Source organism: Fusarium tjaetaba, assembly GCF_013396195.1.
Source record: "Fusarium tjaetaba strain NRRL 66243 chromosome Unknown NRRL66243_c0000390, whole genome shotgun sequence".
Taxonomy (NCBI): domain Eukaryota; kingdom Fungi; phylum Ascomycota; class Sordariomycetes; order Hypocreales; family Nectriaceae; genus Fusarium; species Fusarium tjaetaba.
The window spans coordinates 84,319-101,782 of NW_023501586.1; the positions used below are offsets into that span (position 1 = coordinate 84,319).

General features: G+C 49.6%; 5 protein-coding genes across 5 annotated transcripts; 2 read left to right on the forward strand and 3 right to left on the reverse strand.

The window, feature by feature from the left end:
- Positions 1–281: 281 nt before the first annotated feature.
- Positions 282–4,824, reverse strand: FTJAE_13169 (NAM7-nonsense-mediated mRNA decay; the record flags this gene model as incomplete). Its single annotated transcript, XM_037346284.1, has 5 exons — positions 282–751; positions 807–3,881; positions 3,940–4,326; positions 4,375–4,475; positions 4,538–4,824. 5 exons carry the CDS (start codon positions 4,822–4,824, stop codon positions 282–284), a joined length of 4,320 nt encoding a protein of 1,439 aa, XP_037199825.1.
- Positions 4,825–5,443: 619 nt separating this feature from the next.
- FTJAE_13170 (nuclear matrix p84) lies at positions 5,444–8,145 on the forward strand (the record flags this gene model as incomplete). Its single annotated transcript, XM_037346286.1, has 5 exons — positions 5,444–5,722; positions 5,773–6,540; positions 6,592–6,762; positions 6,821–7,720; positions 7,795–8,145. 5 exons carry the CDS (start codon positions 5,444–5,446, stop codon positions 8,143–8,145), a joined length of 2,469 nt encoding a protein of 822 aa, XP_037199826.1.
- Positions 8,146–8,510: 365 nt separating this feature from the next.
- Positions 8,511–9,833, reverse strand: FTJAE_13171 (translation initiation factor 5; the record flags this gene model as incomplete). The annotated part of the gene is made up of 2 exons (XM_037346287.1): positions 8,511–8,795; positions 8,847–9,833. 2 exons carry the CDS (start codon positions 9,831–9,833, stop codon positions 8,511–8,513), a joined length of 1,272 nt encoding a protein of 423 aa, XP_037199827.1.
- A 1,899-nt stretch (positions 9,834–11,732) lies between these two features.
- On the reverse strand, positions 11,733–13,492 carry FTJAE_13172 (benzoate 4-monooxygenase cytochrome P450; the record flags this gene model as incomplete). The annotated part of the gene is made up of 6 exons (XM_037346288.1): positions 11,733–11,901; positions 11,953–12,592; positions 12,645–12,835; positions 12,935–13,029; positions 13,081–13,111; positions 13,164–13,492. The coding sequence occupies 6 exons, from the start codon at positions 13,490–13,492 to the stop codon at positions 11,733–11,735; spliced, it is 1,455 nt and encodes a 484-aa protein (XP_037199828.1).
- A 3,399-nt stretch (positions 13,493–16,891) lies between these two features.
- Positions 16,892–17,281, forward strand: FTJAE_13173 (uncharacterized protein; the record flags this gene model as incomplete). Its single annotated transcript, XM_037346289.1, has 1 exon — positions 16,892–17,281. One exon carries the CDS (start codon positions 16,892–16,894, stop codon positions 17,279–17,281), a length of 390 nt encoding a protein of 129 aa, XP_037199829.1.
- Between the last annotated feature and the right edge of the window lie 183 nt (positions 17,282–17,464).

Genomic DNA, 17,464 nt, shown 5'->3' on the forward strand with positions numbered 1-17,464 from the left:
TACTAGGATACTGGAGACTGTCGATCACCCGCTCTTCGCCCAACCCAATGGCAATAGAGTTCAACTGTTCTCAACCGTTGTAGCAAATACGTAGCGATTTCTAATGAGCACACGCCAATCGAGTCAAACCAGGAGCCAGCGAGGCTCAGTTGGATGCTCAAGGATATACGTATAGATTCAGGTCCTCCGTACTCATGCTATATGGGTCCTTGTAATAACAATTCGTCTTGTCTTGCGCCGTCCCAATGATACACAAGTGACTTTTCAATCAGTATCTCTCTCTACTCTCCTTCTCGAACTTCCAAGATGTCTGCCTCGACCTCCTCTTCTTCCTCATCTTCCCCGCCTTCGTTGTTGCCATAACCCCCTTCCTCGTCTTCAGGCTCTTCCATAATTGTCTCAGGTAGTCCTCCCTGTTCTGCCTCGAGCTGCTTGATCTTTGTGTTGGTCATCTCAAAGACATATTGGCCCAGGTGCTCTACGCCTTCCATAGGTACCTCGCCCTCCACAGCTCCTGGCTCCTGAGTGACCTGTCTCTGCGTAGGCCAGAGCTCTCCCGTCACCAGCATCAGCTTATCTGGTCTTTGGAGTAATATGTCAAAGGCAGGTCGAAGCTCAGGGCATGCTTCGAAAACCTCGCGGCGGCCGAGAATGTACAAGCCAAGTCTTGCTCGAGACAGAGCTACTGTCATGCGTCGCACGTCACGTAAATAGCCCACGCGTGACGTTCGGGTAAGCGACAGGATGATATCTGGAGGGAACATTAGTTTGAAGAATTGCTATAAAATGTACAACATTTCACTTACAATCGTTCTGCTCGCCCTGGTATTTGTCGACAGTAGCTACCGCCTTGGGCATACCAAAGACGGGGTTTCGGGCGCATCTATGCGAGAGCACATCCTTTACCAGGGCCCGTTGACCAGCGTAAGTTGTGAGGATAGTGATCCTCTCAGCAGGGTAACCCAGGAGGCGCATGTACTGGAAGATGGCCACTGCGTACTCGGCCTCGCCGAGGTTCTGGATAAAGTGTGGCGTGGGTTCAGCCTCTCCCCGACCCTTGTAGTCAGGCACATTGATAAACTGATAGTCAAACTTGAATCCGGCATTGGCCTTGACGAACTCAGCACTTGTCTGCACCTCGGGAAGGTTGCCGAGCTTGGGGTAGCGCCACTGGTAAAGACTCGCGATCGAACCACGAGCACGGCCCTGCTGGTCGAGGGTGACCGTAGGAACGCCCAGTCTGACCAGTCTTGAGAATAGTGACTGCTCAAGGTTGGCGTAGTGACGGAATGCCAGACTTTGAATGACCGGTGAATTCTGGAAATGGTCTCCGCACAAAACAACCCTTTGGAGAGGCAATTTACCATTTCGAGGCTTCTGCATCGCGAGTGGCAAAAAGGTCTCGATCTCGGTCACTTGAGCAGCCTCCTCCATAACTACGTTGTCGTAATGAAAACCGAGTGATGCGATCTCTCCTCTTCTGATAGCTGCATGTGTTGTCGTCATGGCGACAATGCGCGCCTCGCTTGTGAGCAGGTAGTTTGCCTTGTCGCGATCTCGTCGGAGGATCTCAAACGGAAGTGCATCAGCCAGCTCCGAGAAAATCTTGGAAATATGCCGGTAGCAGCCTTCCACAGCTTCAAGCACTTGCTCTTTACTACTCTCTGGGTGGAAGATAGGTTGCGGGGCATCTGAAAAGTACGAATGAAAGGGGAAGGCTGCTACAATCTCAGCAGCTGTTGATTCCTCGGCGTAAGCGATCTGCTTGAACCTGTTCCATGCTGGAGCGACGTAGACATTATTGAAGTAACCTGCTGTCTCAGCTGAGTTCTCATGAGCTCCAGGGGCGCCAAGGCTGGTTGCTAGTTTCCTCACTTCCAGAAGATAGCGGTCTCGGTTTTCGAGGAACGACTCGACTCGGCCATGCTTGCTGAAGTTTCCTTCCGTATCTAGATCCTCTTCACCGTGTCCGAGGCGCAATAGATGTCGCTCGTCGATATCGAGGGCGACGATCTTAGCAAACAGCTGGTTGAGTGCTTGGTTGCTATGAGCAAGAAGAAGCGTTTTCTGCTCGGGATAATTGTGATAAATGTTGTTGATAACCTGTGTAGCAACATCCGTCTTTCCTGTACCGGGAGGTCCAACAATGACAGTGAGTCCAGGTTGGGTGCCTGAAGTAATAGCTTCAATCTGAGCGGGAGTGAACCGGACCGAGTTGAGCTTGGGGTTATCAACGGGATAAGGGCCGTTGTTAGGGGGCTTGTAGCTCGATACCTTCATAGTCTCAATCTCAGCGATAAGTGCAGGATCGGCATCGCGACGTCGTTTTTTGGAAGGCTTATTACCTTGAGGCTCCTCTTGCTTCTCGACAGACTCCAGGACGTAGGGCGGTCCGAAGCTACCAGAGACGTCGTCGCCTGGGTCGATGATCTTACCAGGGAGACTTTCTGCTAGATGCTGCCAGTCAAGAAAAGTATCCCTAAAGTCGACCTTACGTTCGCGGTTTGGCAAGTTCTTGTAATGCGCTCCAGCAGGATCCCCATAGCCGAGAAAGACCTCATGTAGCCATTCCGGCAGAGGAACATCTGACAACACCAGGCTTCGAATGGATTCTAACACGGGCTTGAAGTTGTTTTCCCTTCTCCCTCTTCTCAGCAGAAGGTTGACCTTGCCATAAACATCAGGCTTGCCAGCCGCCGCCCGCTCAGCATCTCTACAGTAAGCATGTGTGTCCAGCTTGAGTTGGATGCGGCGCTTGGTGTCAAGTTTTCCTGCGCCCTCTCGAACATGGCGGCCTTTATCGTCGGTGATTTGGTGGATTTCGGCGGTTCGTACAGTTATCACACCTAGTCGTTCAGACTCTGACAAACTATCTCGTCCGTTGCTGGTGGACTTTGCTAGTGGTGGCTCGACTGCAATGAGGAAAACAACATCATCCTGTCGGAGAGAATCCCACTCTCTTCGGACTCCTTCACTCAGACGTCTAATGTCAAAAGAAACTTCAGCGCGTACCATGGATGGTTTGTCATCTCCTACAAGAGGAGGGACAACCTCAAGGATGGCTGGCTTTGAGATCGGCATTGCCATCTTTGAGAAACCAGCAAAGTTTGTTTCATCTGATCCCTTGGCTTCTGGGCGCAAACGCCTCAAAGCAGTCTCAATATCCTTTCGGACTCCATAAAAGGACTCGCACCGATACAAGATAAGTGACCGCCACAGAAAGTCACCTATTGAGAGATATTGGAGGTTCAGTTTGGGAAGAGCCATCGGATGTGAGCCATCATATGTTTCTGCCAGCTGGAAACTCTTATCGAATATTGTCTCCTCGGTTGGTGTGAGACTCATGTCTCGTGCCGTCTCTTGGAACGTCTTTCTGCGCTCAAAATTAGACAAGAGCACTTCAAGCAACAACTTGCGATCCATTGGTAGATCCAAGCTCTCGGGATAGGCTATCCGGAAACCAAGCAGAGATACCAGGCTCAAAAGTTCTTCATCTGTCAACGGTTCCAGTAATGCCTGCAGTTCATGCCTTTGGTTAATAGAGCCATAGTTCGACAGAGCCAGTACCGTAAGCTTCTCTCTGAAATGTTTCAGAGCAATGCGTTGCAACTTGGCGAGTGACGCGCAGTGTTTGTCGTACGCCTCTGCTATGCTATACTGGGCGCCTGTCTGGTCATTGATATCAAAGAACGTAAAGTGGGAAAGCAAAGCGTGGAGGTCGCGGAGAAGAGTGTTTTCTTCATCGTTAAACATCGGTGATAATCGCATGGCGGGGACGACATGAAGATCCTGAATCAAGGTATTGACATATCGTCTGGTTGGAAGCTGGCCCTGGAGATCGACAAGAAACTCGGTGAAACGCTCACAGTAAAGAATTTGGTCTAAAAATAGGTTGTTAATGAGATGTCGCAGGAGGTCGGGGCCAACATATTTACTTACCCGCCTTTCTGTTCTCTGCATACAGCAGACTCATAAAGTCGAGAAGAAGTGTATAAAGCCAAGATCGCTCGAACCGTAGTCGCGCTTTGTTGGGCTCATCAGCGGCATCATATCGCTTGTGCGCGGCCTTCCAGGCTTTTCGTAGATGAGGGAGTTGATCTAGGCTAGCTTCGCGCGATGAGTCGGTGGACAAGTTGTGCCAAATACCAATCGATACAAGAGGGGCACATTCTTTGCGAACGAGAGTGCAGTCGAGACTCTGGAAAGCATATATGAGGAAGCAGAGAAGTTGAGTCCGGAGCGTAACGGATAGCGTTCGATCGAGCATCATCGACAAGAGTCGGCGGAAAAGTGAAGAGAAATCGGCGGGTCGGTCCTCGAAGAGTGCTAACAAAATATTAGTTGTCGGTCTGACAGCAAGCCATAGGGACTCACTCCATGTCGCGAGATGCTCTCGATGTTTCACGTTTGCGATAAGCGCAATCAACAGAACGTGAAAGTTGGAAGCCTCCTCTGTGTATCCTGGCCATAGGTAACTAAGGTAGGGGGGTGAGGTCAGTATTTAATGTCCAGTTACTCGTATTTCTGGCAGCCATACCTCTCTAAAGTCTGCAGGCTCTCAAGAAGCAAAAGAGACTTGTACTGGAAGCCCTCGCGTTCAAGTACATCCCAGATACTTTGTTTGAGAACGTCGTTCTTCACCTTGGGCTTCGCTGGCTTCTTGCCGGCTTTCAACCAATGCTTTCGCGCCAGTTGGACGAACTGATGCTCCTCCTCCTCAACCTCGGCTGGGGTTGGCCGTCCGTCGTTGACTTTTCCCTTTGGTTCGTTCTGCTTTTGCGCCTTGGCAGCGCCGCTGCCCTTGAGTCGCTTCACTGTAGGCATTGTCGCACTATCGTGTCGTCATGAGCCTATTGAGTAGCTTGCGAAAGGTCGCTCATGGGATGAGGCTGCAGAGCCAAAGGAGTCGCGTGACCGATGATATATTCGAAGGACGAAGCTGAACTTTTTGGAGCTTGCACCTTGTAAGGTATGGGATGTCTAAAAGCGACCTGCGCCTCTCAAACAAACTGTCTCCAGAATTTCAGCCTCGCAGACCCACGCGACGCGCTGACTGGGTCCAGCCACATGCAAAGTAGCTCCAGTGAATAGATACTCCAACGCTAACGTAATCTGGGTGCTTTTGTAGGTTTCAGTCTGATTAATGTACTTTAGTGTTGCTCTCGCGACGTCTCAGCCTTCTCGCTTTAAACATCTCCTCCAAGCGCAACACTGCGTGCCCTTTCATTCATTCATTATCTTGATCAAAGAAAACAGAGCCTACCTACCTCCCTCCCTTTTTTGCTCATACCGGCAAATCCTTCCCAGCGTCTACGACATATCCTAGGAACTACCTTGCGACTCGATCTTCGCACCATAGCGCATAAATACGACCATTAGCATCCGTCACTCAATGATAGTCTCAACGAACTTTCACCCATAACGACTACTCTAGTCGTGCATCATGGCAGCACAAGAGATAGACAATCCAGCTGCACCGGCGATCGCAGCTTTCACGACTCTGCTAGAAGAATTTCTTTTTCAAGCAGAGACCGCCAAACCAACATCAGCGATCGAGCCAGCTTTGCGCAAATCCGATTTCGACGACCTCTCAGGCCGAGTTTCCAGAACTGCGGACGATGTTTCCAGCCTAGCTGCTAAAGGTGCTGCGTCAGCGATCGACAAAGGACGACAGTTTGCTATAATAGAGACTGCGGCTCGTAACATATTCAGTCAACTCATTGTAAACCCCAACTCTCCCGTGCGATCCGCGCCTTGCGCTGACCAAAATAGGCGACAACCACCATCGATTCTCCCGACTATGTCAAGGTGTGGAACCTCCTCGACATCCTGTCGATTCTTTCCGACGATGGACAATGTGATCCCGCGCTCTTGTTCTGGCTAGCAGAGGAACTACTCGACAGCCAAACCATAGCTGGCTGTCGTAAGATCTTTGATTTCCTCGAGTCGAGGAGAGAACGAATCACAGCAAACCATTTCAAACAAAAGCAATTGATTATTCTTCGAACATGTAACGAGTTGCTGCGCCGACTATCACGTGCGGAAGACACTGCTTTCTGCGGTCGCGTCTTCATCTTCATGTTCCAAAGCTTTCCTCTGGGCGACAAGAGTTCTGTGAACCTACGAGGCGAGTACCATGTCGAGAATGTCACGACCTACGAGGCGGCGCGGGCAGAGGACGAGTCTAAGATGGCTGTGGATGAGCCAGAAGAGCAACTCAAGGAGCAAGCAGAGTCAAAGTCCACACCCAAGTCAGCCGACGCCAAAAAGACAGACAAAGAGAAGCCCTTATCGACAGACGAGCTTTATCCAATATTCTGGTCCCTCCAGGAATACTTCAGTCAACCCAAAAGGCTTTTTGAGACTGCCAATCTGTCGTCCTTCAAGGAGGGTCTAGCAGCCACAATGAAAGTCTTCCAGACAGTGCACAACGATTCAAGACGAAGCCTCAAACGAAAACGAGAGAGTGGAGAAGAAGATGAGAGTTCTAACACGTTCAATCCCAAATATCTCACTAGTAAAGATTTATTCGACCTGGAGGTAGTGTCTCATAACTCAGTCTGACTCGAGTTGAAGCTAACAACAATACAGATCAGTGATTTGTCTTTCCGTCGACATATTCTTGTGCAAGCTCTCATCATCATGGATTTCCTCATCTCACTATCAACCCAAGCACGAGAGCGACTGACAGAGGCTCTCCCCGCCAATGCCAGCGTGAACAAGGCCGTCATGTACAGTGACCAAATCCTGAGTGACGAAGACGTAAGTGTTTCAGGAACTACGACCACAGCAGAGAGCGCTTCAGCTAACCCCTTGCCAGGCTGAATGGGCTAGTGATATGAAGAAGACTATTGCGGACTACCTCCGCCAGGGTGCTGATGGTCCATACTTTTATCGAATGGTAGAAACCGTGCTGGCTAGAGACAAGAACTGGGTTCGCTGGAAGATTGAAGGCTGTCACCCCATCAAGAGAGACCCAGTCTCGCCGGCATCCTTTCTTGAGGCAAAGGCCAACGTCCAGAAAATGGCTACCAGCAAGCGGCTAAGGTCCGTCCCTATGGGCTCTGTTTCCCTGGACTTTCTTAAGGAGGAGGATGAAGAGGCAGCGATGAGTCGACTCAAAACCAAGGAGCGCTATGAGCTACCAGAGCTCGATACATTCAAGCGTAAAATTGCTGACGACGATTTTGAGATTGATATGCCAACAAACGACCAGACTAAAGCTGCTGCTATCGCTGGCAAGGCCAGCAAGAGCTGGAGAGCACTACGAATCGCAGCGCGCTCAAAGCTTGCCGCGCTCGACAAGATAGAAGATCCTAAGAAGATTGACATCGTGTTCGAAGAGCTTACAGAAGTGGATGATATCGAGGACACTGCTGAGCCCACAGCAAGTGAAGAAGCTATGCCCGCCAACCGAGAACCTATCATCATCTCTGGCGTCACAGGCGTGGGCAAGTCAACCATTATCAGAAAACTTATGGAAGAGCGAAAGGGCGTGTTCGCTCCTGTTGTCCGCCATACCACACGAGGGCCTATTGAGGGTGAGGTTAACGGCAAGAGTTTCCACTTTGTCAAGCAACAAGAATTCAACCAGCTGCGAGATGGGGACCGCTTGATAGAATCAGGTACTCGGGACGGCGTCGATTACGGAACCAGTTTCAAGGCCATCGAGGCCATCACAGAGAGTGGCAAAGTGCCAATCATCGAACTAGATGTCGAGGTAAGTCAAACAATCATCCAAAAAAAGAAGAAGAAGAAGAAGAAAAAGTACTTTACTGACATGTTACATGTCAGGCTGCCCAATATGCCAAGGATATGGACTTTCAGGCACGCTACGTGCTCATCAAGACATCTAACCCTGAACTTCTCAAGCAGCGCCTCGAAGCTTCGGGCAAAGATGAATCTACTATTCAAGATATCATGAAAAAGCTTTCTACAGAACTCGAGTTGAGTAAGGTCGACGAGCTGTTTGACACATCAATTATCGACGACGACGATGTTGAAGCAGTCAAGACTATTGGGAATTTCATTTATGGGGAAATTGAGGGCAAGCAGGACTTCAGTGAGGACACAGCTATGAAGGACGAGGAGGAAGATACCACCAAGAGCGCCGAAGCAAAGGAGGCCACGATGACAGAAGCATAATACCAAGATGGAGCATGTCGAAATAATCGTGTGAACTATCTGTACGTATAGACCAATCTCAGGTGAACTCGTTGGCAATGGGCAAAGCGATATTCCCATATTTAGTGCGAACCAGGTAGTCATCGATCACAAGCATTTCGCTGCCTCTTGCACTTACAAAAAGGCAGAGCGCATGAAAAAACATCAGGTTTCGGGCAAAAAACCAGCAATAACATTCAACTATCTGAGCATCTAAGAGCACAGACTGCACTAAGCTGTCAACAAAGTGAATGCAACAATGCACCACAGAAGCCTACCAGCAAAACACACAAGACACGAAGCAAATCAAGGATCACACGGGAATGGAAGACTACATAAACAGGATTTTACTCCTCGTCAGAGGACTCCTCCGAATCAGCCTCAGCAAGCCAGGTCAAGAAAGGCTCAGCAGCCTTGCGAACCTTCTTGGAGGTGGAGATGTCAGTGTACTTCTTGCTAGCCTTGGATCCCCACTTGGTCACGACCTCCTCGCTGATCAGGTCATAGTGGTAGTAGAGCTGGAGAATTTTGACGATGGACTGGAACATCTCGGGGTGGTCAGCGGCCAGAGTACCGACAAGACGTTCGGTTCCACCGAGCAAAGCCTTTTCGTGACGCTCAGAGGTAACAAACTGTAGCAAGTTAGTATGTGGAGGCTTCCATAAAACCAGAATTCAGCATACCTGCTTGAGCATGCTAGCACGCTTGGGAATTTGGGCAACAATATTCTTGTCAAAGATGGTTTGGACAAGAACAAGAACACTACGATGCTTGCCCTCAATACCAAGCTCCTTGGCTTTGACATAGATGTCGATGGATTCGACCTTGTCAACGCTGCCCTTCTCCTCGGCCTGGGACTGAATCCAGTCGCCAAGCTCATCGTAGATGGTGGGGCCACCCTCGCCTTCTTCATCATCATCATCGCCAATGCTGAGTTTCTGCTTGAACTCGCCGGGGAGAGAGGCCTGACGGGCCTTGACGGCTTCCTCGCTCATGTCAACAGCCCATTCATGCTCCTTGACTTCGTTCTCCTGGGCGGCTTCGGCGGCCTCTGCCGCAACCTTCTGGAACTCGTCGTCACTGCCAACGTCCTCGTCGCCGTTCTCGTTTGAGCCGTTCTCAGATGCCTCATCACTGCCAGCACCATTCTGACCGTTGGTGCCGTTGGCAGCATTGCCGTTCTGTCGAGCCTTCTTGGCAGCCCTGCGCTCAGCCTTGTCCTTCTTGCCCTTCTTGGGCTGGTTCTTGAGGATAAAGCCACTGAGCTTGAGGCGGATATCGACATCGGTACGCTGACCGCAGGCCTTGCAGTCAAGCAGGATACGATCATCCTTGATGACAACATCGGTCTCGGGATTCTTGCATTTCTTGCAGAGGACGAACTTATTGATGAAACCATCGAGGTGATCCTGAAGCTTGGGGGCATCATGAGCACCGTTGATGATCCAACGGTCGTCTTTGGGATCAATGTTGGTCTGAGCACCAAGCTCGAAACCAAAGTACTTAATGACATAAGAACCAGGACGGGCAAGAGAGGCAGCAACGCTGCTCAGGTTGACGACGACGGTCTTGATGCCGTTTCCTTTACCTTCGATCTTGGTCTGCAGACGCTCCATCTTGTAACGATAGAAAGCATCGCTGACATCGCGACGAACGTTGACGAGAGCCATGATGGCGGTATTGAGTAATTACTGTCTGAAAGATAGAGTTGACAGCGCAAGGCGGGTGAGCGAGGCTAGTGGTTGATAGAGTCGTGAAATGACGAGGATGTCATGTATAGACTTGGCGGCAGAAGATGACTTGAGGGTAGGCGGAGCAAGGAAGGTTTCAGTGCTCTTGATGATTTTTGATTGACATGTGGCAGACCGGGTGTATGATCGGATGCTGGTGGTGATGCATAGACGACAATGGTGTCTCTAGATTTCAACCGTCGGAACTGATGTCGGGGCTACAAGGCTTTCGCGGTATGCGAAATAACTGTAGCTTGAAGAGGTGTCTGAAGACGGAGAGCTGGTCGTGCTGATACATAAACAGCAGTGTGGTTCGTTGGAAATATGTGTTCGGGAGGTCCGATTTCGTAGGGAGCAAGCGAAGACCGGCGAAGATGGTACTCCAAGGCCAACACTACACTATTAACGATGCGAAGTTCGTGAGCCAGGTATAAGTGGCGGGGGAGTCAGGGAGGCGATGCGCGCTGCGACTGGAAGAGTCAACAGGCAAGTATGGGAGTGAGATGCGCTTGGCGCGATGAGTTCAGGGGCGCTCGGTTGAGTTGAGTTAAAATTTGCTGTCTCGATGAGATGCAGAGTGTGATGTTGAGGAGGAGAAGAAGAAGAAGAAGAAGAGAAAAAGTGCAAAAGAGGAGCAACCAGGTGGGTGAGTTAAGAAGGAGGGAGGGGCGACGTTAGGGCCGACCGGGATTTTTGTTTTTTTGGAAGCCCGGAAGGGACGCTAAAGAATGGGGCAAGCGGCAAAAAAAACCTGACACAACCTCAGATTCAGTCAACATCCATCAGAAGAACCAATACCTGTGATGTTGTGATCAAAACTGTCAGAGTATGGCCCAGATAGTAACTACCTAGTACTGAAGATACTGTTTGATACTTTTTTCTGATACTGTGTTGCCAACAAAGAAGTTACAAAGACTAGAAATCTTCCCCAAAAGTTTGAAACACTACCTCAGGTAATAAGAAAACTTTACTCCATAACTAGGTAGGTACCTTGAAATCTGAGTGCCCGAGGTTTCCAGGTTTGATTCCAACAGTGCCCGAGGAGGCAGATGATCAATCACTGTACTTTCAGCGCCTCACCCGGTTCGTAGCGCTCATGCCAGGTAGTGATCCACTGTTACACAGCTCGCTTCGCCAGGTGGGGGGAGCCTGGCCTCAGGGGGCAAGAAAACACCGAACCTTGATATAAGGTGTCAAAATAAACTAAGCAAAAAGTGCCCTAAGGTTAGGCTAAATTTACCTAAAGATTTTTATCATTTAGGGTCAAGGTCCTGAGTTTTCTTTCCTCCCCTAGCCTGGGCGGGCTCCTGTAGGTCTGTCCTCAGCGCCCCATGCTTAACTGCCAAGCCCTCCAGTTCACTCCGTTCTTCTTAAGGTAATATTGAATTTTCCTCACACTGTACACGTGCAAGCCAGGCAGTGAACGCAACCCAACCTACGCACTCGCATCGATTTGATGGTTGCCTTTTTTCACGTTGTGATTTCGGGGATGCAGCCGGAGAATGACAAATACGACATCGGTGTATTCGGATTTAAAAGCCACAAACTCCAACCGACGAATGCAATCACGATCTGTTGTTTGTTTGAAGTGGGTTTTGATTGTGAGTTTCTCTTATATAGACGATAGAAACACCCTCTACCCTCAGCTGTAATTGTTTGTTTGAGCTTTTGATATCCCTATCGCCGAGTTGCCGATCCCACCCTTTAGCATATGACAATCGCACAATCTAGACTGTTTGACGTATGTATGTGTATGTGTGCTAATCGTGATTCTGATGTCCCGATCAAACTCCCGTCCCTTCGTCAATGCTCATCAACTCGTTTGGATTATAGTTCAGTTCAGCCCTTCACAGGCACGAACTTGAGAAGGCATCGCTTTCCAAGAGGTCGCGAGGAAATCAGTTGATCGTCCATCGCCATAGATTCGCTCTTCATTGATTCATCTGGCTCAGTTTCGTACCGTGAATACACGTCTCGCAGCAGGGTCTTCATCTCCGCCATGGCAAGGCTGCAGCACGTGTTAACATCTTGGTTATTTAAACTCGGCAGAGCTACTCACTGTTTCCCGATGCATCCTCTTCCTCCACTAGAGAAGGCCCATTGGTGTCTTCGTCGGTCGGCATCTCCATCGGCTTCCAACCACCTTTCAGGGTAGAACTTGTCCGGCTCGGGGAACACATGATCATTAATTCGGTGAACCGAAAGGGCCTGGCAACTGACAACTGTCTTATGGGGTAAGGAGAAGCCATCGATGACACGGCCGCCGTGGGGAACGTATCGAGGCAATGACATTGGAATAGCGGGGAAACATCTCAGTCCCTCGTTCAGGACAGCATCTAGCATGGGCAACTCGTCAAAGTTGGCGTCAGGCTTGCTTCGAAACTCGTCTCGCAGAAGTCGTTGATACTTTGTCGATCGGGGCAGTGAGAGTTCCCACATCAAGAAGCAGAGGACATCGCCGGTCGTATCGATGCCAGCGGCCATATGATCGAGACACTCGGCAGCCATGTCGATAGTATCAAGGACGCTATCCTTCTCCTTAAGCCGGTTTAGAACGGTGAAATCTGCTGCACCATCTTCTTTGGCGTTCTCGATTACAAAATTGTCGGCCAGAGGAATCAGTCGAGGTTTGGCAAAGCTAGTCAGAATGCTGGATCCAAGACGGTGAAGAATCGGGCTGTAGTACTGGACCAGACGGTCTGAGTTTCCTTGTGAGCTCCAACGTGTGATCTTTGGCATTCGAGTGCTTACTTTGAAGACTGTCATCGGCAGCAACTTGATGCATCATTTCTTCGTCGTCCTTGTTTTGCAGGCAGTTGCTTCCATATGGGTGGAACAACTGGTGCGTAACGCAATCACAAGCATATGCGTGCAACGCTGGTTTGGTCAGCTGTGCCGTTCTCCTTAACCGGTTCTGCTCCTTGTAGTCGGTACTAACCTCTCTATATCAGTTTGTTAGCATACCCTGGAAAGAAAGAATCACTCTACTTACAAATACGTCTGCCGTCTTGTCAGGTGAGTCAACACAACGCTCAACAAACCTCTTGGAGCGTTCTTGTATCCCGGCCAAGGGGGCTTGCTTCATTACGTTGCTGTTGGCATATCTATCGCCAATCATCCTCCGTCGTTTCGCATGCTGGAAGAAAGTTAGCTTGACTAAACATGACGACTCCTAATCTGAACTTACATCGCCTTTAACCAGTGTTGAGAACATTGTTCTGTAAGGCACAGTCAGAACCAGCATCCCACTCCTATGATGTGAGTTCTTACCGCTTGCCGTAGACTTGAAAGAGGTCATAAAACTCGGTTTTGTCGTATCCGCTACCACCGGAACCATAAATCTCTTTGAGAGCATCAATCGAAGTGAATGAGACCTCATTGGGTGCGATCCTGACAACGGTGCCATATTTCTTATGAAGCTCGTGAATGTACACGGTACGGTTGGCATTGAGTTCGTGCCATTTCAGTACAAGTGAGGTGAAGTTGGATATCAAGGGACCGGGAACCTTTGCCGTGGCCGAAGTCAAACGGATAATGAGATGAGTGACAACCAGGAGAGCAGCAGCTCCAAGCATGAAGCTTGGTGATAGCATCAACATCATAGCAACGTTGATATGTTTGAACTTGACTAATTGAAGGCTGATTCTCTCACTTCATGGAGGGAAAGAGGGAGAGTTGGAGCCAGCAATGGCATTGACCGGCTAGGTTGAGGTTCTTATCACGAGATCTGATCTGAGATAGAAGCGCTCCGATATGACTCCAACTCGTCGGGTCCAAGCCCGAATTGTCTACTTCGTGTGGGGGGGGGGGATTGCTGCGTAACCGAGAGATAGGTTGATCCATAACCAGTCACGCCCTTTAATCTTCTCTCTATTACATATCCGGATCTAGTTGTCGCTTCTTTGTCCCCTGTTGAGTAGGGTCTTCTCCACATTCTGGGGATTCCCGCATCCACCTGCTTTTAGCATCAAAGATAACATCCACATGGAATTGCTATCTATAAATCGTGACTTGAAAGATACGGATGTTAATTTCTATACCATTTCAGCATATGGCATAGCAATTTATATAGTACAACTTGTCTATGATTCGTCCAGTTTCTCACGCATGCCATTCGTCCTCGTCTACTACATATGTAACCATACAAACAACCAACGTTGAAAATTCCCCATAGTATTCCAAACCCCAACCCCGACCCCGGCATCTAAGGTATGCATATGACTCGACGCCCTATTTCATGTCATGAAATCCAGACTACCGACTTCCGGACCTCTCACCCCTGTAAATCCCCGCATTCATGTTATCCAGACAGCTGATTGATAGTGTGGCAGAGATATGATGCCCGGATGTATAACTTCATAGCTCTGGCTTCTTATCACCGCCAGGTTTCTGATGATTACCTCCCCCAAGCATGCCAGAAATCCAACTCAGGCCCGGAATCTGCATGGGAGCAGCAGGAGGATATTCCTTGCTGCCGATCTTGGTTTTGGGGGTACAAGTACACCATTCAGCCTGTGGCACTCCGTCGAAGACTTGTTGAACGTGGTTACCACACCCACGCCAGGACTTCTTCGCTATATAGGCGTCAATTCATATCTCACAAACTCAATTGGCGTGGAGGAACGACAGAACTCACAGCACGTTGGGCAAGTCGCACCAAAGCACATCGAGTCGGGTTGTTCTCGTTCAGATGTAATGGTGAATGGCTAATTGTTGGACCACCTGTGAGCAGGTGAAGTCAGGTATTGTTGGCGTGAATGCTCGACGAATGAGTTCTTTTAGGGTGCTGGGTTTTCTTCTGAAGGTTTCCATAGATTTATATATCGATGTCCTCGGACTCATTGCGTAGGTTGGAAGCCGAATTATAAAAGATGAAGCCATGGTCGCTGAATTAATTAATCGCCGTCTTGGAGTGAGAGTTCTCCCTATGAGCCTACCCTAGACATAGGTTGATGAAGATTTTTGGGCCAGGGATGTTTAACATATTACTAAAAGACGACAATATACTGCTAGGCGATGGTATTTGCTTCAATTCATGGCACCCTAAGTTGTTCTCATACATTACATATTCTTTAGTTGAAATGTTACATGTATTCGGGTCTTACGGTCACAACAATTGAGACTCGGCCTTAAGTTAGCTAAGGTAGCCCTGGGCCGTTTATTGTATGGTAAGCTGAAAAGAGGAATGCTGTCCAAGACATGGTAGCTCATCATAACGGAGGGACTTCAGATGTTGACCTGGGCCACCAGCTAGATCTGACTTGTCGTGAGAAGCATGAGTTAGCCAAGTCCTGGTGCTGCCACACTTGATACTGGATCAACACACACCTCTGTATGACAGGAAGCTTATGAGTTGCTATTCATAGTATCAAATTGCCAGGGTGTGCACGGCTTGTGGGATACACCGAGATTCAAAATTAAAGACGACCAGTTAAAAAGACTGGATTGTAGAGCTTTCATGTGATAGCAACGAACATCACATTATACAGGACGAGTCAATGATAGAACATATTGAATACCTTTTGAGATCTTTATAACCACATGGTCGCGTTGGACTACCTAACCTACATCAATCATTAGCAAAACAACCGGCAATACGCGGCATCGTCTTTCAACCGTAGGATCACATATTGGAACCCAACCCGCAGACACAGCCTCCTTTCAACAGAATCCAGTGCCCACAAGGCCAGTCTGGCCAGCGTGCTCCGCTCAAGAAACAAGGACCTACCGAGACAACTTCCGACAAGGCTGATGAACCGCAAGTGAGAAGTGATCAAAGCTTGAAGTACTAGCTCTCATAGGAGGGCTTATTGCTGACATGTACGGAGTACGAGAAGCTTGGAAGTGGACGAACCCGACCTGTGTAGCCTGTCTAGAGGAGAAAAAACTCAACCAACGCGATGCTGACCATCCAAAGGTTGTAGTGCATCGGCTACGCTAGTGGATACAGTAACTGTCGGTACGAGCATCCATATTCCAGAATATGTCACCTGCAGTAGAGGAGATTGGCAGATTTACATGGAACGTGCTAACGCTGCTCGAGGTCTTGGCTAATATCCGATTGTCTCAACTGGAGTTGTCTCGTCACTCGTGCATGGTCCGATTATACCAAGAGGTAACAATCCATCTGCTTAAAAACCATCAGTCTTGGGTAGCATGTTGTAACTTTCCGTTTCGCAATCCAGTTCAGGGTCTTGGTCACAAAAAATCTAGGCCTGCCTATCACCATACGAATGTACATAGTGCCGCAGGGTATAGTGAGTCGAGGCTGTGCTTTCAATGTATGTACTCCGTACTAAGTTAGACCTTGTCTACTTCGTGTCAAGACCAGATGAACCCCATATACACGAATGAATAGCATCGGCCGCGCAATAGATCAAGTTAATAACTCGGAACACAACCCAAAGACATGTTAGCGAGTGGTACCGTGTCCGCCTTATCAGCCCTCTGCTACCCAATCTCTCTAGGGATCCAGGGATCCAACGGATGTTTGGTGTCCAAGAGGTCTGCATAGGTACTTAGGTAGCAGCCCGGGTAGCAAGCAAGGCGCTGAACATCCACTAACTACGGCCCATCCATGGCAGCGGGTTCAGCACGGGCACCCACCCACCTAGACATAGGCAGAAGTTAGAACGGGCTGACGGGATAGCTCAATCAGCTTGCGTCGTGTCCCGTCCCGTCCGATCGGTGCCCTCCATTGCTTCTATAGGTACAGGTTAGTAGTGGAGGTAAGGGTAGGTAGGTGGCTCAAAGAAGTACATTGCTTTGATGTACTGCCCCGATTTCGATAGTGACCTCCCTTAGTTAGTAGTTTACAGGACTTAGGTTGACTTACCTCACCTACCTTAGCTGGCATTGGACTCTATCTCTCTCATCTGCGTCCCATAACTTCCGCCTGTTCCATTCTCTCCGACCTCACCTCGACACTCGCTGTGCGCGATTACCTCCTCCGAACTCCCTCCTCATCTGCCGTCCGCAACGGCAATCGCAATCGCAGTATGAGGAACTTCCTCGGCAAGCACAGCAACCGATCATCGCATGCGCTCAGTGAGCCGCGAAACTCGTCCAAGACGCCTGCGACTTCAACCCCAACGAACAACAGCCAAACTCCGACAGGCGGTAGTGCTGCGACTCCTCAAGCGGCAGGCCACCAGCGTCAACCAAGCCACCAGGCTCAGCAGCAGCAGCAGATCCAGCAGCAGCAGCAGATCCAGCGCAGCAGCAGCAGATCCAGCAGGATCAACACTATCAAGTTCAGCAGCACCAGCAACTCCTTGACGAGGCAGACTCAGCCTCCCACGGCGCCCACTTCGGCCACTCGCACTCGGTCGGTGCCAATGCCAACGCTGCCAGTGCTAATGCGAGCGCCAACAATCCTTCCGCCATAAACCCCCATTCAGCCTTGTCCTCGTCCCATAACACCGCCTTCAGCTCGAGCGAGTCCTTTGATTCACAACAGCCGCCTCCCCCCTCTCACTACCTGCAGAATCAACAGCCGCCGTTACATCTCCAACATCCCCAGCAGCAGCCTCAAGGTTCGCTACCGTTACTGCCATCCCCCTCCTCCGCTT